We start from the raw sequence: 20,484 nt of genomic DNA, 5'->3' as shown, positions 1-20,484 counted from the left end.
ATAGTAGGTGCTCAATAAAACATGAGTGAGTGAGGCAACAAAGTGGTCAGGCTGGGCCATATGTCTGGGGGGAGGGGAAGAGGAGTAGAGGAAATTACCCAGTGAGAGAGCTAGGGTAATGGTTTGCGCACTCTACCAACTCCCCCCCCCCCCCCACGCACACATACACAAATTCTGGAATGCTGAGAACAAGCTCTGGGAGCCACTGGAGCCTCCCTTGGGTCTCTCTTTTCATTGGTAAGGAATAGCTGTTGAGGATCATAAGGTGCGTGAAGGTGAATGCGAAGAATAAAGTGCCCTAAAACTGAGAAGTAAAGCACAGTTAGTAATATTTGAGTCACAGCAAGGACGACCATATGGGGTTGACTGGAGACGGGGTCAGAACCATGCCAATTCCCTGATTCCCTACCCGTGGTGGGCGGTGGTTGGAGAAACACAAATAGGGTATACTTTCCCCAAATCCATAAAGAAGTACAAACTATCGAGGGAGGCAAGAGCCAGTCCTGGATTCTTCGTGTCCTGGCCCTTGGACTTTGCCTGGACATGGTGGGAGGTGAGAACCTGAATCTCTCCTTCCCTCCCTTTTCCTCCCTCTTCCTCCATCTCTATCAGAAATTCTGGATTCGGCCACCAGGAGGCGCGGGCGGGACGCGCCGGAGGAAGCTGGCGAAGAGGGGTGAGGTGGATGAGGGAGTTGGTCGGGGGCTGAGGTGGGAAGGGCGGTGCGCGCGGGTGGCGAGTGCGTCAGGCTGTGCGTCTGCGCTGTTCCGTGACGCTGGCGCTGGGTGTCAGCTTCGAAGGTGCGCTGGTGTCTCTTAGATGGACAGTGTGTTTGCGGGAGCTGGGGCGGGGGTCCTGGGCGCGGCCCTGAGATTGGGGCTCCACCTAGGTGGGCAGTTTCCAGTTTCTCAGCTGGCCAGACAACCACATTCTACAGGAGGGGCGCGCGCGCGCGGGGTGTGTGTTCACAGGCCAGGGAAGTAGTGCGGAGGAATAACAGCTGAGATCCAAATTAGAATTAGGAATCAGGCTGGGATTTGGGGGTGGAGACCCTTTGGGTGAAAAAGGACACTGCCCCTTTTCTAGTCCTAAATTCGGCTTTTGGCTCTGCTCTAAGAAGCTGTGAGGCACTAGCCAGCCTCTTCCCTCCTGCATACCTCAGTTTCCTCATCAGGAAAATGGTGTGTAGGGCCCATTCATTGCTCCCCCTAGTTGTAGATGTCTGTGCCCGGCTCTCTCAGAAATAGGCACACCCACCAAGACCACCGATAGGCAGTTGCCTAGTCCTCTCTCAGGGTCCCCACATCCCCCAGACCCCTCCCTGGCTCTGGGCCTCAAAGTCATGGAGAAAGGGAAGAATGACCTACTGAGGGGAAGGGGCTGTCAGGTGTCCCTGCCTCGTGTGCTGGAATGGGACTCTGGGATCCCTGTCCCTTTTCTGTGCTATGGACCCCTGTCCCAGCCTCCTTTCTCCTTTCTCTGGTCCAGCTCCAGCCCCCCAGCTTCCCCCCACCCCGTCCCAATCCCCTCCTAGCCCCCTCTCACCCCCCAGCAGCTGGTCCTGTTTGTTTTCCCAGCTCAGTTGCGCTCAGAGCTTCCTGAAGGATGGATGCACAGGTGGCTTTGTTTGCCAGCTCAGCACCCTCACCCCTACCTCCTCTGCATCCACAGCCTCAGCCTTTGGGCATGGAGGGGGAAGTTAGACAAAAAGAAAATGGTGTCCCCAGATCTACACTGCCAGGAGACCTCAAGATCTCATAGGGATCTCATCAGCCTCAAAGAACTCCTACCCACACCCTATCCAGCCCTACCTCTCTTATGAGGACTTTCAGTCCCATAGAGAAATCTTCAGTCACCTTCCTCACGATTCTTCAAAATCTCACAAGGCACCTGAAGATCCCAAAGAGAAACCAGCAGACTCAGTCCTGTGTTCTAAGGACCTGTGAGGCCCTCAGACCCCAGTCAGATACCCATACCATAGGGGACGTGCATGCAGATCTGACAAAGAAACAACCTGATCCTGGGCTCCCACCCAGGTCTCTATTCTCTCCATGTAAAGGCCCTGAGAATCCCCAGGGACATCTCCCTCACCCATCCCTGAACAGCCTGACTTCTCCGTATGGCCGGGCAGCTTAGAGCAAGCACCCAGTGGCCAATGTCCTCTCCTCAAGTTGGCCTGCTCCCACCTCATTTCACTGGGAAATCAGTCAGGGCTTTGGTGACTGAAGATGCAAATTCTGTGACTGGGGGGCCCTCCCTCCCCTGGTCCCACCACCAGCCTCTTCTTTGCAGCCCCACTCCCCCACCCTCTGCCTCGCCTCCCCCTCCCCCTCTCCCCCCTTCTAGAACCTGGAACTGGCAGAAGGGCACTTTCCCTGGGGCTGTGAGATCTGGTCTCCTGGGAGACAGAGATAACTGAGTGAGAGATCAGTTCAACTCAGGCAGGGTCCAACAGCCGGCCCCAAAAGAGTGGGGGGGGGGGTCCTGTCGGGGCGGGAGCCCCACCCACATACTCATTGTCTTACCCTGCTAGAAACAGAGCCCCTCTTCTCTGCCCCTCAGTAGGGTGAAGAGCTGGCTACCATCCGGGGAATTGGGAGGCCCCGCCCACTACCACCCACTCACCAGACGCAAAGCGATGGGGCTCACACAGGGCGGCAGGGAGAGGGCACGCGCATACATGCATTCACACAGTTGCAGGCACGCAGACAGATCCGGCAGGCATCACATGTGAACACTCTCCTAGGATTCAGTAGACCCCTCCAAATCACACTCATTTATGGGCACACACTTGTTCACTCAATTATTCCTCAAACGTTTAATACAATGTGCTGTGTGCCACTCTGTGCTGGGTGTTGGAGTACAAGTACGCCCTTCGCTTACACATGCACGTATCCCATTCCACGGCCACGGAGAGGAGGAGAGAAGGTGTCTCAGTCACCCGCCCCTGATCATACAGACACTGAAGGGTTAAGAGTGCTCTGGAGTCTTGCGCTAAAGCCTGGGTTCAAATCCAAGCTCCCCTGCGTATAAGCTGCACTCTACTTCTCAGTTTTTCCCTCTGTAAAATGGGGACAATAGTCTTTAAAAATGTGGTGAAGATTTAGGTGCATGTAAAGCACAGAACTGGCGTGCCATATGCACCCAATAAATGTTAGCTGCTCTGTCATTATGGTTGTGGTTATAACTGGCTTTGCGGCATGGTTTCCCCCGCCCCCCACACCCGCAGGCTGGGCTGGGCTGGAGGGAGGAGTCAGGGCAGCAGGCAGAGCTCTGGGATCTGCATCCCCTTTTCCACATTGGCCTTGTGGAAGCCAGCCTAGTACTCAGGAGGGAGAGCCTTCCTGCCTCACCCCATTCAAGTTGCTCTGCCCTTGATCTCAGTTTAGGAGATCATGAGTGGGGAGGGTCCAAGGGGGTGTATCTTAATGTCCTTTGTTCTTGTTCAGGCCTCTGCTCTTCTGGAAAGAACACTTGAGAGTGGAACTGGGGACCTGACTTCGGGTCTGAGGCTTTTCTGGCTCTATAGGTGCCCTTGGGCAGGTCATTCCTTCTCTTGAGGCCCCAGTTTTGTACTAACTGCTGACCCTGGAAGGGCCCTCCCAACCCTGACTGCTGTGATCCTGTGATGCCTCAGGAAGGCTCTCTCCCCGCCCCACCCAGCCTCTGCACACCACCCCCCACACTTAGCCAGAGTGAGGGGGCGAGTTGCCAAGGTCGCCATGGGGACTAATCTCTAAGAAGGTCAGTGAGGCTCTGGTTCTGCCTTGGCCGGATGGGGATTAGCACCTGGGTATGAGGCCCCCTCCCCCCCCACTGGTGCCTCCACTCCCAGGTCCCCTGACTCTCACATAGACCCTGGGTACCCTCTGCGTCCAGAGGTTCCAAGGCTGAGTCACAACCAGCAGGTGGGCAGGGGGCCGGTCAGCTGCCACAGCTGTCTGTTTCTCCAGCTGTGGCCAAGACAGAAAAGGGCAGAGACGGAGTCAGACCCAAGCCCCTTGCTGCTCAGTGCCCAGTAGGGCCAGAGCCTTGCCCCTCTTCATCTTTTGCCCTTTAATGGGGAAAGATGGGTTTCTCAAGAGAGGGGTATCAGCCCCACCCCCAGCCCTGGCTATAGAAGCCACTTGTCTCTCCTCTCTTGGGGGTAATTTCCCGCAATGTGGGGTTGGAAGCTGTTTTCACATGGTGGACCCCTACCTCCACAGACACTGTGCCTTCCACCTCTCGATACCCTGACCTTTGACCTGGCACCTTAGAATCTCTCCATCTCTCTGAATTGTGCATCTCTTGTTACGTCACGTTGCCTCTGTGTCTCTGCCTCCGTCCATTTTCTCTGGTTTCTCTCCGGTTGTCTCTGCCCTCTCTCTAGCTCTGGCTTTCACAGGGGGATGATGGGCGGGCTGCAGCTCCCCCCCTCCCCGTCCTGAAATCTTCCCTGTGTCTCCCATCCCTTTGGGCTGCACCCTCTGTCTATCCTTCTGTCCTGCTTGTGTTTTCTGCTCTCCTCCTCCCTTCCACATTTCTCCTGCACGCTTTTCCCATCCCACCGCCACCCGCACTCCCACTGCTCAGTCCCTCTTTCCGCTTCCTCCACTACCTGTCCCCTCCCCCGCCTGGGGTGCTGACAGGGATGACAGGAAGCAGGCTCTGGCTAGGAACAGGAAGGGGGAGGGGTAAGGGGGCCCCTCGAACGCCAGCTGCTGAGCACCCCCCCCCTCCCAAGCCCCGCACCTGCAGGCCAGCCTGGCGCCTGGAGTCTCCGCCCCTGGCCAGGCAGGGAGGAGGGACCTGGACGAGACGCCCGTTCCCTGGCCCTGGTCTGGAAATGCGGGTCTTGGGGACTGGGAGTGGAGTTCTGAGGGAAATTAGGCCCTGGGGGGGGAAAGGCAGTGGCTCTCAGTCACAACGGCCTCTGGTGGCCTGCCAGCTGCTGGCCTAATTCTTCCCACCCCACCCCCCCTTAACTGTGGGGCAGTCATTTCAGGGGGAGAGCTCTTCATTGTGCAGCCCCAAGATTTGGAATCCCAGCCAAAGGTGGGGAGTTTTCACCCCCTTCCATGATTAAGGAGGGGAAGAGGAAGCCCTCAACGACACAGGGAAGATGTGCCAGTGCCGGGTCAGGCCCCTAACAGGCAAATCATTCAGTGCCAGGCAAGGAGCAGAGGGCTGGGCCCAGGACAGAAGCCTGGTTGGGGGGCCAGGATGGGGACTGCACATATCCCAGCATGGGGACCCATGGATGCCCCCTCCCTGGGGCTGCTGCAGTCCACCCCCTCCCAGAACTGCCTGGAATCTGTCAGAGCCATCTCATCCCCTCCCCCTCCCCTTCTCTGTGCAGAGGACTCAGCAGATCCCGAGGCCCTGCGGGTAGTTGGGTGGGGGTGACGGGGGGGGGGGGGGCGAACAAGTGGAAGGGACAAGCCAGCACCTCCAGAAGCATCCAAAATGGAGCTGGAAGGGACCAGTGACTCCTCACTCTCCTCTTTCACTGGGGGCTACCTCTGTCTGGGAGTACAGTTCCTACCCCATGATGCTTCCTCACCCTAAGGGGAAACTGTAGCTCCTTACTGCTATCCAAGGAGGCTTCCCTCCACCTACGACCCTCTCTCTGGGGCTAGACCAGCATCACCATCAATTTTGAGAGAGGAGGAATGACGGACACCTGGAGTGAAAGGACAGAGACTCAGCTAAGGGCTCACACTGACCTCAGGCTGTGTGTGGAACCCTCAGTTCTAGACTCTCCAGGGCAGGAGGCCAGGGGTCTAAGGCAATCTCCACCCCCCTCCCTCATGTCAGATCTTAACACTTTGACTCCCTGCAGAAGAGGGGCCGGCTGTCTCAGGTTTGGTTGTGGCTAATGACCCGTGGACTCCCACCTAAGATGAGGGACACTGAGACCCACCCTCACCCCCAGCTGCATATAACAGGAAGACTTGGGATTATGAAATTTAAGAAAGGTGGTTGGCTGTGGTGCCTGGGGACCCCCCCTGGCAAGGGCTACCAGGCCCCATTTGTCCTTTTCCATCTGTCTGTCTGTCTGTCTCAGACATGGGAAGACTGAAAGAAGGGCCAGGGAGATGGCAGGGGGCGAACCCTCAGGATGTCAGCACCAAACAGATGTGAAGGAGCAGACTTGATCTTCATCTGGTTCTAGCTCCCCCACCCTGATTTTCCACACCTCCTCACAGCTAACGATCGAATCCCTCTAAGGCCTCCAACTTCCCAGGTAAGTGGCTCAGCATTATTGCTAGAAGCCCCGAAACCAGGATCTGGGGACTGGTGAGGCCCTTGCCCAAGGCCAGACCAACCCCTCTGAACATACAGGAAAACCGAGGAAAGGCTGGGAAATGACTTGCCCAAGGCCAGAGAGGTCGCTGGGACAGAGAGGGACTAGAAGCTGGGTTTCCACCTCCAGAAGGGCTCCTGTTTCGGCCACAGCCCCCTATGCCACCCGGTGGAGCCAGCTCAGCCGGCCCATATTACCCGGAATCGAGCCGGGCAGCCCCGGAGTTGCGGGCAGGATAAGGCAGGGCGGGCGGGGCCGGATGGGAGCCGGATCTTCCCCGGGAGCGGCTCGCAGCCTCTCCGACCCGTATGGCGGCAGCGGCGGCGGCGACGGCAGGTGCCTGCGTGGCGGTCGGGCCCGGCCCCGGGGCAGGTGCTGAGAGGCCACCCCTGCCTCACGCGAGCCGAACGAACAAAACGCTCAGGTCCGGTTTGTGCGAGGGGCTCGTCGCGGGGCGGGAGCGGAAGGCCCGGGGCCTGGCTGTGGCCCTTGGTGATCTCCTGTCCTGGTCTTCCGAGAGCACAGTGCCACACAGCGCTCCGCTAGCCGCCGCCCTCACCTGCGCGCATCTGCGGCTGACACGTCGCCCGCCGGGGCGGCCACCGCAGGTGTGCACCTGGTCCGCCCCTCCCTTCCTGGCCACCCTTCACCTGGCCGGGCCGTGCTTGGCTTGGTCCCCAGCCCACTCCCCGGAGCTTGTGCGGGATTCTGGGCTCAGCGCGCCCTTATACGGCCTGCTCAGTCCCCGCCCCTAGTCACACACACACACACACACACACACACACACACACACACACCTGTCCGGGCGCCCGTTTGCTCCAAGCAAATATTGACTCAGAGGAGGCGGAGCGCCCCCACCCCCTCCCCACCCCTGCCAGTGCTCTGGGGCCTGAGCTCTTTGGAGGCCTTGGCCGCGGGGGTGGAGGGGGGGTGTCGGGGACCTGGGCGCCTCTGGAACAACACCAGATGTCACTTTTCCACCCACCTGCCTCTGGGGGGGGGGGTGGGAGGAGCAGAGGATAGAGGCTGCCGGGAGGAGGTTAGGGGGAGTGGGAGGGGAGGTGGGTATCCTGGGGGACGAGGACACTCCCTAGGCTGGTGATTCAGATTCACGATGGGAATCGCTTAGTAGGGTCTGTGGCCCGCTAGCTGTGACCTCCACCCGCGTCCCAGCGTCTAGCTCAGCCCTCCGCGACGTGCCTTGGTTTCCTTTCTTTCTCAGCTCTTAGCAGAGCCCCAGGAGCCCGGCAGATGCTGATAAAGGGCTGGCGATGGAAGGACCCAGCCTCGGAGCAGGCGCAACAGGGAAAGGGGAGGGGTGGTCACCTCGCCGCGCGGCCACCTGCTGCTCGGACTAGGCCGGGCGCTCAGTTCCTGTCCACCAGGCAAAGGCCAGCTAGGCCCCGCCCGAAGCGCCCTCCACTGGCCAAACCAGGTCCAGCGCCCGGCAGAGAGCGGCGGGAACTCTCGCCCAGCTGCGCTGTGGAGCGGAGAGGCGCAACTTTCCAGCATCCAAATCTGCAATGAGTCGCTGCAGTCCACCTCAGCCACTCCAACCATCTGTCCCTCCCAGAACGCGTGCGAGAATTCCTCCTAGGTCGGGGAAATAAAGTCAAGGCAGATACGGGGGAAAAAAAAAAAGGCTATATGCTTTACTGGCGGGGCGGTGGAGATGGGGGTCCTTAAAGCAGCAAGTCCGTGGGGCGAGGCGCTGACATCTGCAGAGTGTTGGTAGGGGGCGGCGCCACCGGGCGGGGCACCTCTGCTTGATGCAGCCCGAGGGGCGGCTCTGCCAGCAAGTCTGGAGTCACAATCCTGGAAGGCAGAGAGCCCCAGTAAGGCGTTGGAGAGAGGCTTTGGGCCCGAGCCTGCCCGCCCCTGCAGTCCCTCGCGCCCTTCGGGCTCAGTCGGCGCCCCCACCTGGAAACGCTGAACGGGGGCAGGGCGATGACGCGCGGCCGAGAGGTGAGCACCACCTCCCCGCGGCTCGCTTCCACCAGGATGTTCTGGATCATGTTCTCCAGCAGCGCCTCCTGCAGGTTGGCGAAAGCCGGGAGACTGCGAGTGGCGGGGACATGGGTGTCAGCACCGCCTTCTACAGCGCTCGCGTTCTCTGCTTCCTCTGTGCTGTATACTGTGTGCCCTGTGCTCTACGTGGATTCTCATTTAACTTCCTGCCCTTCCAACACTATAAGGCATCCTTGTCCCAATTTTACAGACCCCCAAATTGGGGCTTAAAAGGGACCAAGTTGCCAAACGTTACACTGGCTGGTGCCAGTGGTGAAATCCGAACCCAGGCAACTGTAGGCCCCATCTCATCTCAGGGCCAGGCTTGGGAAAAGGCACCCAGCGGTGGGAGGGTCCCGAAGGGACCAGGTGGGGCCTAAGGAATCCCAACAAAGACAGAAAGCTGCCCCCAGAGCAGCCCCAGGGGAAGGACCTACCAGAAGAGGTGGTGCTTCTCTCTGGCCTCTAGAAACCCATTTAAGAGACTTCAGAGACTAGAACTACCCCCTGGAGATGATGTGCTAGTGAATGTTAATAGCCAGGTCTTGGAGGGAAAAAGTAAATCTCAGATCGCCATTCTGTAAATACCCCCTGAAGGCCTTCAGCTCAGAGAGATGGGAGTGCACGCTGAGCTGGGAAGAGCCTTGCACGCAGATAGAGGCTGGCCCCAGCACACCATTGCCTCCCAGGATCCTTTTGTGCACAGCTGCCCTCCAAACCCTCGCCTGGCTCTGGTTCCTCACCGGCTGATCGCCTCCTTCTCATCCTGCTCTTGCTCCTCCTTCACTATGACCTTCAGCTGCTGCTGCCACCGCCATTTCAGGGATTCCTGGGACATGCGCTGCCGTGTGGGCTCAATCGCCATCCAGGGCAACTTCTCTTCCTTCTCTAGCTCCTCTGCCTCCAGCTCCTTCTTGCCTGTCTCCTTCACCTCTTCCAGCTCCTCTTGTTCCTCTTCTTCCTCCTCCAGCTCTTCCTCCTCCTCTTCGCTCTTCTCCCCCTCTTCTTCCATTTCTTTCTTCCCCAGGCTCAGTTCGTCCTCCTCCTGCTCCTTGCCTTTGTCTTCCTCCCAGCTGCTGGAGGATGGACACAGGACTGGCGCTAAGTGTAGGCTGTTGTTCTGGGCCATGAACTTGGCTGACTGCTCACTCCAGAACTGGCAGAAGTAAGGTATCTTCTCCACCAGGTTTTGGTCCACGGCCTCATGGAAGATCTTGTCTTCTAGCAGACCCCTGCATGGCAGGGAGGAAGAGAAGGTCCTTGCTGAGAGGCCTTGCAGCCCCCTGTGGGTCTCTGACTTCCGTGTTCCCCAAGGGGCAGTGCCTGCCTACTATGTCTACAAATGGGTGCTAAGCAGGGAAGGAGACCTCTTAGTTGCCCCCTCTATCCCTTCTTTGGAGGAAGGCACCTCTGGGCCCCGTGGGTTCTTAGAGACAGAGCCAGGAGGTCAGAGTCACACAAACAAGGGACAGGAGTCCTGGGTAAACAGTGAACTGACTTGGACCTTATCTACCAGCCATGGACAGGACAAAACTTAGGATCCAGCCCTGAGGATTCCTCTAGCCAGCTCCATTAGAGCTGCCCTATCCTGGGGCCACCAGTGGAAGGACCTTGTAAGGAAGTTCTAGTTTTCAAGAAAGGAAGGGACTTCAGGGCCCATGGGGGGAACCCAGAGTTGGCTGAATGAGTGCAGAGAGATGAGGGGGGTGATGAGGGTCTGGGGGTGGGGGTTGTCACCTGATGATGGCGGTGAGACAGTCAACCAGGAGTTGCTTCTCCTGCTTGGAGACAGGGGCCCACTTGTCAGGGGATTCTTCCTCAGAAGCTGCCAACTCCTTCCTGGGGCATTTTCTCTTTGGCAGCTCCCTGGAACAGGCCGTGACATTCTGAGTGGTCTGGGCAAGCCACCATGCTGGGGGTGGGGTCATGAGCAATGGTGGTGGTGATGCAGTCATGAGAACATAGATGAATTTGGGGCAGGCCCTGGCTTTGGCCCAAATATAGTGCTACTGCATTTGGGGAACCAAGCCCAAACCTCAGTCGGCACAGGATCTGAAGAGGCTCCAAGTTGGGAAGGGAAAGAAGGTGGTGGGGCAGGAAGCCTAGTGAGGTTCCCCAGGGGGCAGAGACCCCTCCCTCCCTGAGAGTTCACCGGTGTAAGAAGTGGCGGGGAAAGTCGGAGAAGAAGTTGGCCAGGAAGTAGTCGGTGGCATGTGCACGGGCAGTGAGGCCCAAGCACAGTATGCCTGGCGAGGGCAGCTGGGGACACAGCCAGGATGGCTCCTCCTTTGAGATCTTAAGGTTCCAGCTGGCAGGCCGGTTGAGAGGCTGCTGATTCTTGATGGGGGGCAGCGTCTTCGAAAAGGGGGAGATGTGGATGACAGGGGTTTGGGGACTCCATTCCCATCACCGATGGGTCCCTAGCTCCCAACCAGGCCTTTAGGGCCAAATAGGGCTGTGACCCCTTCCTTTCAGGAAGCTGGGCCAGCAGTTGGAGGTATCTCTGGAAGCAAAGAAGGATCTTTCAATTTATCCCAAGGAGATGGGTCTAGGACCTCACCTTGTACTTCCTCACAGGTTCACAGGCTGTACAATATGCCCTTCTCTGTGGAAGCAAAGAGACCTGTGCTTAGGATATAAGACGCCTAGAGGGACTCCCCTCTTCCTACCCTTCCTGCTGACCCATGGAGGGCCTAAAGCCAATGCCAGGATCTGCCGCCCTCTTGATCCCACCCAACTCCCAGTCACACCCTTTTCCAGGACCTTCCCTAAGGAAGGTCTGCCTGCAGACAAGGAAAACCAGATAACCCAACTGAAGGAAAGAGAAAGAACATGCCACCAAACATGTGCAGGCTGTCCCAAGGGAGCGTGTCCTTGTGCCTTGGAGCTTTGTGGTTTGGTGTGGTAAGAAAATACCCTCCCTCATTAAGATGTAATTCAGAAATCCCTTCTCCCATACCCTCAAGACATGATTTGCGTTCACAGTTGGGCCACAGTTTCAGAGGGGAGCAGTGCTTCCCTGGGGGTTCAGTGTGGTGAGGACAGAGGTGATCAAGGTGCACAAATACTAGCACAGGGGGGCTGTGAAACCAGAGGAAGAACTAAGATGGATGTTTAGTCTCATGCTTATTATCAGTCTCTTCCTACAAATACTAATAGCCATGTTTAGCACATGCTTACCTGGTGCCCGGCACTGTTGGAGGCACTTTTCTTGTATGACCTTATTTAATCCTTACAACAATGCTGCAAAGCAGGTACTATTTTTCTTGCATCCAAAAATATTTTTTAAACTTTTATTTTTAACCTTCTTAATATGGAAATTTTCGAATGTACAGGAAAGTGGAGAGAATGTACAAAGAGTCTTCCATTATCCACCACCCACCTTCAAAAATCAGTAGCTCATGGCCAATCTTGTCTCGTCTGGGCCCCACCTCTGGGCTGTCTTGAAGCCAATCCCAGATGTCATATTATCCCCATTTTACAGTTGAGAGAACTAAGATAATTAAATAGCTTGACCAAGATGCCAGAGCTAGAAATCATCAAAGCCAAGCATCAAAACTCAGCAAATTGTCTCCAGAGTCTGCACCTGAACCCACTATACCACACTGTCTTCCAGCAGAGGGTGAGCTCTGTCTTGTTTCCCCTGGGTCCCAGCATTTAGCAGGCACCCATTAAATACTGGGGCTACATGAGGCAGGGAATGGTCAGCCAGGTTTTTGTACCCAGAAGAGAGTCTCCTGGGGAGATGCTATGTTTCGTCTAATGAAAGAAAGCTAATCTAGGGCAGGCTGGCCAGTTTTGCATGTAAGACTACCTCAGATCACTACCTCTGACCCCTCTGGTAAGGCGGTCAGAAGATCTGTGGTGTTCAAGGCCCACTCTGGCCTCCTCACCTTTACTTTCTTATCCGTGATGGTGAATTCCACTTTCTGCCGCACCTCCTCACTCTTCCACTCTTGTAGCTCCTTATGGTACTGATTCAGGAGCTCCTGCTGGTGCACCTGTAGCCCAGGATGAGGACAGTGAAGGCCAAGGTCTGGAGGGCCTATGTGCTTTGGGCCCCCCTCATCCAGGGGCTGGCCCCTGCCTCTCTCTGGAAGTCTGGGGATCTCATAGCTCACCCCACACCCGAGGACTGGGAGCTCTGCCATCCCAGCTTCTCTCTGGTGCCAGTCCTACCTTGCACACTAGGTCTATGCTGTAGAAGCTGGCATGCACTGAGGTCTGCAGGGTCACCACAAATGGGATTGTCTCTTCAGGAGCCACCTTCCCTCTCATGGGACTCACAGACACCTGTTTGTTTGGGGAAGGGAGGTCTCTGGAGATTTTCAGGGATGGGATGGGGTGGGTAGGATGAGGTGGGGTGGAGCAGGTTGGACGGAGTGAGATGGTGGGACAGGATAAGATGGGATGGGATGGGGTGGGATGGAATAGGATGGGATGGGATGGGATGGGATGGTGGGGTGGCCTGGGGTGGGATGGTGAGGGGAAGTTGAGTGGGATGGGGTAAGATGAAACAAGATGGGATAGGATGAGGTAGAATAGGGTGGGTCTGGAGCCCTGCTAGAGGCTCTGATTCTGTGGAAACAGGGGACTCTCACCTCCCCAAAGTCTAGAGGCTTCAGCTGCCACTCAAAGACAATGGTCTCATTCTTAGAGATGTTGTTGAGGAACAGAAGACGGCGGCACTTGCTCTGCACAGGAATGTTTCCCAGAGAGATATGAGACCGGGACAGGAAGACATTCTGTTGGTGGAGACAACACAACAGCCACCTTGGAAGGTGAAGGAATAATAACCATAGCAACCACTACCAGTTAGTGAGTGCTTTCAACAGGCCAGGTACCATGGTAGGCAGTTCACATGCATCTGATCCTCACCATGGTCCTGTGATATAGGTATTATTATTGTACCCATTTTACTGATGTCCTGCTAAGGTTTAGAAAACATAAATAATTTTTCCAAAGATCTCTTACAGGCTGGTAGAAACCCAGTCTCACTCTAAAGCCTATGATTTTGACCATTAAAATAGGCTTGGAAGGGCTGAGAAAGGATGGCTGTAAATTAATTGGGGGATCTTCAATCCTTCAATCTGTTGGCTTCTTCACTGGGAACAAAACAGGGTATCTGGAAAAACTGAGGCCACATGGAAGGGGCACTTTCTCTGTCTGGAGCCTGAGTGCCTCCTGGGCTAGGACTTTGCCTGGTTCTTCTTTGTGTCCTCAGGGCCTTCATAGTGCTTCTCATGCAGTTAGAGTCCAAAAAGTGGAAGGGTGAACAGGCAGATGTATGGGTGGATAATGACTGGGTGGCTGCATGGAAGTATGGATGGTTACATGGATGGGTAAATGGGCATGTGGGTCAATGGAAGGAGATGGATGGATGGGTGGATGAATGAATGGGTCAGACCTCCCAACAGTGAGATGTGTTTGAACTAAAGATGGTGTTACTGACCCTAGATGTCTTATAGCAAAATCCATCTAGGTCGAGGGGAGGAACTGTTCTGTATGAAGATAACACCTCACAGCCCTAAAATGGGAGAGCTTCCTTCAACCCCTTCCAGAATCCCCATCCCCATGTCCAGAGAAGAGGGCAGGATGCAGGGCCCTGCAGCAGGTGGAGTGGCTTGAGCAGGAACTCCTATGGGCACTAGATGGCAGGGTAAGCCTCTCTTTGAACCAGTGCTGCCTCCTAAATCTGGAGGAGGGCTGGTTCCAGGCTTTACCTCTGCAACCCTCCCTCTCACCTCCATCGCATTTCCTTCCTAGCTTCCCTATCCCTCCACTGGCCACCCCAGGGCCCTCAGGCTCCTCCTAGGCCTCAGGCCTTCCTACCTCCCTTCCCCCTACCTGTCCAGGAACCATCAGCCTAGAATGTATGGAGTTGTTGTCCCAAGAGGAGATGTTGTGGAAGGGGGCTGTGTCCCCCATGACATGGGGGTCATAGCCCACTCCCTGGAAGCGGATGATGGCTGAGTTCCATCCTAGGATATGTATGGGCACATCCACCTGGGAAGTTAGGAGGGTGGGGAAGGGACTGGTCAGAGCAAGGCTTGCTGAAGAGGCCAACTCCAACATCCACCCTCAATTAGCCCAGGCTGCTGCTCACTGTGTAGGTCTTGGCCTCAATCGGTGAGAAGATCCACAAGACCTGAGCCGTTGAGCCTGGCTGGATCTCCCCTTGGGGGTTGAGGCAGCTGAAGATAGGGTGATCAAAATTCTTTTCCTGAACCTGTGACAGGATGTTGGTCTGGATCTCATATGTCACAGGCACTGAGCCACCGTTATACAGCTCATAAATCTGTAAGGGGAGGGGCAGGAAGAGTGAAGTCTCCACACATCAGCTCAGGGCTGCAATGCAGACAGCCTGGGATTCTGTGTCCGCTATAGGAGGGCAGGTTGATCTCCATGATGTCACCCTTACAGCCCCAGAGCTCCCTAACTACCTTGGGTTTCCCTTGTGGCTTGATCACCCAAGAAGTATGTAACTGTATTTTCAGACTGTGACACTTTAGGATACTCTGTAATCCTTTTTTCCCCTCTAAATTTACCTTTGTCATGGCATAAGGGGACACTAATGCTTGTGTCTCTAGTGTTAAAATTTATAGAATTGGCCACGCATGCACCCTTCACTCTTTAGAATTTTCTAGGCTCTCTTTCTAACCACCTAACACTTTTCATGTCCACCATTAGAGGCAGTCCTGCTTAAAGGCAGATAAGGGAGTGTAAGGAAGGTATAAGGTTCCTCAAGGCTAACTCCGAAGTGTGGGAATCACAGAATGTCCTGGAAGAAACCAGACATCTTCTGGTCCAATCCTTCATTTTAAGAAAATGGAAGCCAGAGAGAATAAACAGTTCATTTGGATCTAGGTCTTGCCCCCTCATCTTTATCAGCAACTGCTCCTGAATATGCTGATTTTATTTTTCTTGCTTGGGTCACCCTCTGAGCTCCAGACCTGGTATCCAACCTCTTCCAGACAAGCCCCCTCCCCCCGCATTGTCTCATAGGCATCTACAATTTGGTAAAAAACCAAAGTCTTCACTACAAAGCCTATTTCTATATGCAGTGTGTCTCCTTTCAGTAAATGCTCAAACTAGGAATTCAATACATCCCAATCCCTCCCTTTCTCCTACTTTCCAAGTCTGGCCCCAGCAAGTCCCAAAGATTCTGCCTCCATAATGTAAATTAAATCTGTTCATTTCTATCTCCGCTGCCCTCTTGCAGGTCCAGACAACCATCTGTCACCATCTCATGAATGACAGAGGAAGTTTGGCCATGGTTGTGGAGATTGGCTGAAGGCACAATTGGGTCTCCTGGCTCCAGATCTGGGAGCATTCTCCATCATCTATGTTGAAGGCCATGGGGGAGTGGTCTAGTCTCTCTGGAAAGATCTCCAGGGGGCACAAGAGTCTTTGCCTCCCAGGAAGCCAGTAGAGTAGAGGGTGGTATAGGAAATCAAACAGAGCTTGGGGCTTGGGGTGCCCCCCCCTTAGGTCCAGAAAGCCCATTCCTCTGACTCTAGGATGGATGACCAGAGGCCTCTGCTCAGAAATACAAGGACTTCTAAAAGGTTAGAAATTTCTCAGCTGTGGCATGTTTGAGAAAACACTATGTCCTGCTCTGGGAGATTTCCAATGTACATTTTCAGAGCAAAGGAACTCAATTCCTTCCAATTAATACAGAAAATTCTATAGCTTTGCAAGGATTCACATTTGTTTTTCACATTCCAGAAAGAGGTCCTTCAAGGAGAGGGAGCCAAGATGGCGGAACAGCATGGAAGTTTTTTGTGTGTCTCACGTCCATGAAATACAGTCAGACCAACGCTAAACCATCCTGCACACCTAGAAAACTTATTTGAGGATTAACAGAAAGAGGTCCTTCTTGGGAGCAGTGATTTTCAAACTGGGGCTGAGACCTATTAGTGAGCAGGTCAGGAAACTAATTTAGCAGGTCATGTCCAGTGTGTAAGAAATGGAATGCAATAAAATAAAAACGGAAGACATCAGAACACTTTGCATGTAGTAGGGTACATATGGATTTGTGATACTATGTTTCAATTGGTATGTGATGTATGTACTTACTGGGTTATTATCCAAAACACGTTAATGTGATTCATGGTCAAAGAAGTTTGAAAAATCCTCTGCTAGAGGAGAGAACCGTCTGCTTTTGCAGGGGAACGAGGTCTGGCAAAGGGCTTAGCACTAGGCACCAGGAAGCAGAAACGTCTCGATTTGGCTCTCTCCCAATTGACCAATCTCAGGGTTCAAACTTGTAGCCCCACCTGGTAGAGTGAGGAGTTCCGGAAGATAGGGTCTTTGTCACCTCTATACATGCTGATATATAGAGATCAATGCTTAGGCTTCTTGGTAACCAGGACAATGTAGACTACTGACCTGCCTTGGGGGCAGTGTGTCGTCGATGGGGACAGGGATGAACAGGTGGCTAGTGGAGGTGAAGTGCACGTACTTTTGCTCCAGCTTCACTGTCACACCTATGAAATTTAGCTGGAAATAGAAAGCCCATGAGTAGCATCCTTCCCTGGGAGGAAGTGAAGCACCCAACAGAGAGATCTGGACCCTAGCTCCCCAGGGGGGAGCACGGTTTCCTGCTCCTCTCTCCGGTGTCCAGGGCAAGAGGAGCTCTAGGGTCTCACCAGGATCTCACGGCCATAGGACACCTTGAAGAGCACTGGGAGGCGATCAGTGCCGATGAACAGGTGGCTGGAAGGGAGGAGACAAATCTGGGATGAGTTATTGAGCCCTGGTACAAGTGGAAGAGCAAAGTACCTGTGACTTTGAGGCAGCCAGCCCCTGGGAACATGTGGAAACCCCTGAGTTGTGATGGGGCAAGAGGAAAATCAAACCTCCCCACCAGGTGGGTGGGCAGGGTCCTCCCAGGGTCGCAGCTACTTAGGGTACCCTGGAATCACAGAGTGCAAGGCCAAGCTCTTCCAGGAACCAAGGGAAAGGGGGATCTCCAGGACAAGAAGTGTAAGGACTGGCATGGGAGGAGCACCTGTATTTGAACTCCACCATCTGCTCTTGCCCAGGACCTAGGCTCCCAGCCTTGGGACTGATGGAGAATATGCAGTTGTCCTGTACACGCATTTGGTGCAGCTCAGTGCAGTCAAACTCTGCTTGCTCTGCCCACAGCTCCAGGTCAATCTGCTGGTCACTTGGAAAGAGGAACGCCCTGAGAGAGGGGTACAGAGCAGGACTGAAGCCTCTTAGAACAGAGAGGTGGGACCTCTGAGCTCCAGATGGGATGGATGGAGGTCTCCCCCACTCCCTCCCCCAATTTGGTAAGCCATCCCATGCACAGCTGAGCAAACGTGGCTACGGTTGATTCTCATTTCATAATAGCCCCCAAACTTGGGAACAGCAGCAGGTCCCTGGTGACACAAAGTGTCAGGTCAGGGCTTCCATTGTGGGTGACAGGGGTCCAGGGGGAGTGCCTGTGTAGGTAACTTTGTGTAGGTAACTTTGAGTTAGTTAGCCATTAACCCTGGAGGGGTTGGTGTGACACAGCTCTTAGGAAGGGCCATTTGAAGCACCTAAAAATGCTGGCAGGACCAACCAGAGGCCCCTAAGAGGTAGGGTGTCCAGGATGGCAAGGGCACAGGGGCAGAGAACCGATGGCCCAGCAGGGCTGGCTCTCTTGAATCTGGAGCAGTTCTGGGCATAGAATTGATGCCTCCCCAAATGCCTCACATTGTGGGAAAGTAGATATTGCACTCTCACTAGCTGACAAAACAAGTGGCAAATGGGTCCCCAGGTTACAATCTGAAAAGACGGACCCCTTCACTCACAAAGGCACAGCACAGAACTGGGCTCAACCTGGGCCATGACAGGGAGGGCACGGACAGGGAGCAGCCAGATGGGGAAATGCTCAACAAAGAGTGGAGGAAATGCAAATCAAGACTCCCTTGAATCAACCTGAAATATTTTCACATCAGAAACATGATAAACAGTTCCACTCGGGGCATCCGGGTGGCTCAGTCGGTTAAGCATCCAACTCTTGGCTTCAGCTCAGGTCATGATCTCGTGGTTTGGTGAATTTGAGCTCACCCTTGGGCTCCAGGCTGAGGTTGTTCAGCACGAAGCCTTCTTGGGATGCTCTCTCTCCACCCCTCTCTCTCTGCCCCTTCCCTGCTCGTTCTGTCTCTCTCAAAATAAATGAATAAAACTAAAAAACCAAACACGTACACACAAAAACAAACAAACAAACAAAAAAACCAGTTCCACTCAATGCTGTGTAAGTTTAGAAAGAACAGACACCTTCAAACATTGGGAGGGAAGGAACCGCTACCACTTTTGTTGTAGGGATTTTGACAGGGCCGACTAGAATTGTAGCAGCTCATGCCCTTTGACTCAGAAATTCCCTCCTGGGAAACTAACCTGTAGGAATAAATGCATGCTTGTGCACGCGTGTGCACGCATACACAGATGTTTATTACAACTTTCTTTGTAGTGGAAAAAAAAAAAGGCACTGGGAACAACTAATGTCATCCAGTGTGAGATTAGCTTAATAACTTAAGGGCCATTCATATTGGGGAGTATTATGCAATATATTAAAAAGAATGAGTTAGAATTGTATGCATCGATCTGTATTGAGCTGAACAGAATGTTACTGGCATCATGTTGAGTGAAAATGTTATTGGTGTAATGCTGAGCAGAAATCATTATGTATAGTATTGTGCCATTACTGTGAAAAAAAGGCAAGAGAAATATAATAACTCCTGGACTGTGTTTGTGTGTATGTTGTCCAAGCGCTGAGTGTGAAAGCCCACTCCACACCCCTCATCACCCCAGCACAGTGGACGTGGAATGGGACCTGGGGAGTTTCTCACTTTTCTTCCATCACCTTTGTGATTTTTGACAGGTGAATAAACTGTTTTTGTCATTTCATTAGTGGGGGGGGGGATACTGATCAGCTGCAAAACTGGAGATCTTGCTACTTTAGGGTTCTCTCGATAGTTCTGACACTTCCGTTTCCCTCACTGCCTGCACCCAGTTCCCATCCCAATAATCCCACCCCCCTTTCCCTGCCAGTCTTCTAGTGTGGGTCTCCCTTCCTGTTCCCCCACCTCAAGCTGCTAGTCCGTTTTTCTCCCTGCACCCTGCACCCTGCACCCCAGACCGGAGTGATAGGTCATGGACGTAGATCATGTCTTTGTCCCCCATCCCTGCTTACATCACCATCAATGCCCTCAGGAAGAAGTTCAAACTCTTAAAAAGATGCCATGGGGGGCGCCTGGGTGGCGCAGTCGGTTAAGCGTCCGACTTCAGCCAGGTCACGATCTCGCGGTCCGTGAGTTCGAGCCCCGCGTCGGGCTCTGGGCTGATGGCTCGGAGCCTGGAGCCTGTTTCCGATTCTGTGTCTCCCTCTCTCTCTGACCCTCCCCCGTTCATGCTCTGTCTCTCTCTGTCCCAAAAAAAAAAAAAAAAAAAAAAAAAAAAAAAGTTGAAAAAAAAAATTAAAAAAAAAAAAAAGATGCCTTGGCCCTTGCCTGCCTCCCAAGCCACATCCCGGGCCCCTTCCTCCCTATGAATCCTCCAGCCACTCTGAGACCTTTTAGCCACGTACGTTCCAGGCCCTCTGTCTGGAAGGTTCTTTGCAGTCTCTCTGCCTCACCTCCCTAGGCTGCAGGTCTAGCTTAGTTATAGCTTTCTTTAGCACACATCACCCTGCATCAAAAAGTTGGCCTGCCCCAGACCCCTATGGCACCCAGAGGGCCAGGCTTGGAATTGTTGGCACCTGGATTCTGAGGGCCAGGTCTGGAGCCTGGACCTAGGAAGCCCCCCGTAAACATTTAGCCAGGACTTAATGAGTGCACGAGAGAACAGAAGATGTTAACCAGCATATCTGCTGTCCCTAAGGCCTTCCGTCTCCCTGGCCAGGAGCAAAGGCACCAGAGGAGATGACCCGGAGGGAGAATGGCTGCTATGGGGTTTCTATTTCTTCTGATGCTCCCCCTCCCACTTGGGGTTCTCACCCTGTCCTGCCTGCTGCCACCTCTAGGCCAACTCCACACTCCCCATTTCTCACTGGTCCTGGCAAGAATAAAACCTTCAGTCTGTTCTTTATGAGCTCAGCAGAGACCAGCTAGAATTTTCAAAAATAGCCTTCTAAGAAACTGAAAGGAAACACAACAACACAAAAAGCCTAGGAGAGTCAAGCCTTCCAAGGA

The 20,484-nt window shown here is 54.1% G+C and overlaps 1 protein-coding gene across 2 annotated transcripts in view; it reads right to left on the bottom strand.

Annotated features, from left to right (window-relative positions):
* Window positions 1-7,911: 7,911 nt before the first annotated feature.
* The window catches only part of CFAP65 (cilia and flagella associated protein 65), a 35,879-nt gene continuing 23,306 nt past the window's right edge, over window positions 7,912-20,484 (bottom strand). For both annotated transcript variants that reach the window (XM_060623622.2, XM_060623621.2), the window contains 14 exons: window positions 17,310-17,486; window positions 16,948-17,014; window positions 16,688-16,798; window positions 14,403-14,594; window positions 14,144-14,302; window positions 12,898-13,041; window positions 12,476-12,589; window positions 12,190-12,297; window positions 10,857-10,901; window positions 10,449-10,651; window positions 10,034-10,162; window positions 9,040-9,528; window positions 8,210-8,347; window positions 7,912-8,104 (listed from right to left, as the gene is read on the bottom strand). In XM_060623622.2, the coding sequence (XP_060479605.2) occupies window positions 7,972-8,104; window positions 8,210-8,347; window positions 9,040-9,528; window positions 10,034-10,162; window positions 10,449-10,651; window positions 10,857-10,901; window positions 12,190-12,297; window positions 12,476-12,589; window positions 12,898-13,041; window positions 14,144-14,302; window positions 14,403-14,594; window positions 16,688-16,798; window positions 16,948-17,014; window positions 17,310-17,486 (2,209 nt within the window). In that variant the 3' untranslated portion in view covers window positions 7,912-7,971. The remainder of the gene's footprint in view (window positions 8,105-8,209; window positions 8,348-9,039; window positions 9,529-10,033; window positions 10,163-10,448; window positions 10,652-10,856; window positions 10,902-12,189; window positions 12,298-12,475; window positions 12,590-12,897; window positions 13,042-14,143; window positions 14,303-14,402; window positions 14,595-16,687; window positions 16,799-16,947; window positions 17,015-17,309; window positions 17,487-20,484) is intronic.

Source organism: Panthera onca, chromosome C1 (genome assembly GCF_046562875.1).
Source record: "Panthera onca isolate mPanOnc1 chromosome C1, mPanOnc1 haplotype 2, whole genome shotgun sequence".
In the NCBI taxonomy this organism is placed as follows: domain Eukaryota; kingdom Metazoa; phylum Chordata; class Mammalia; order Carnivora; family Felidae; genus Panthera; species Panthera onca.
The sequence above is the reverse complement of the archived record's forward strand: the minus strand, read 5'-3'. Positions and strand labels throughout refer to the sequence as shown.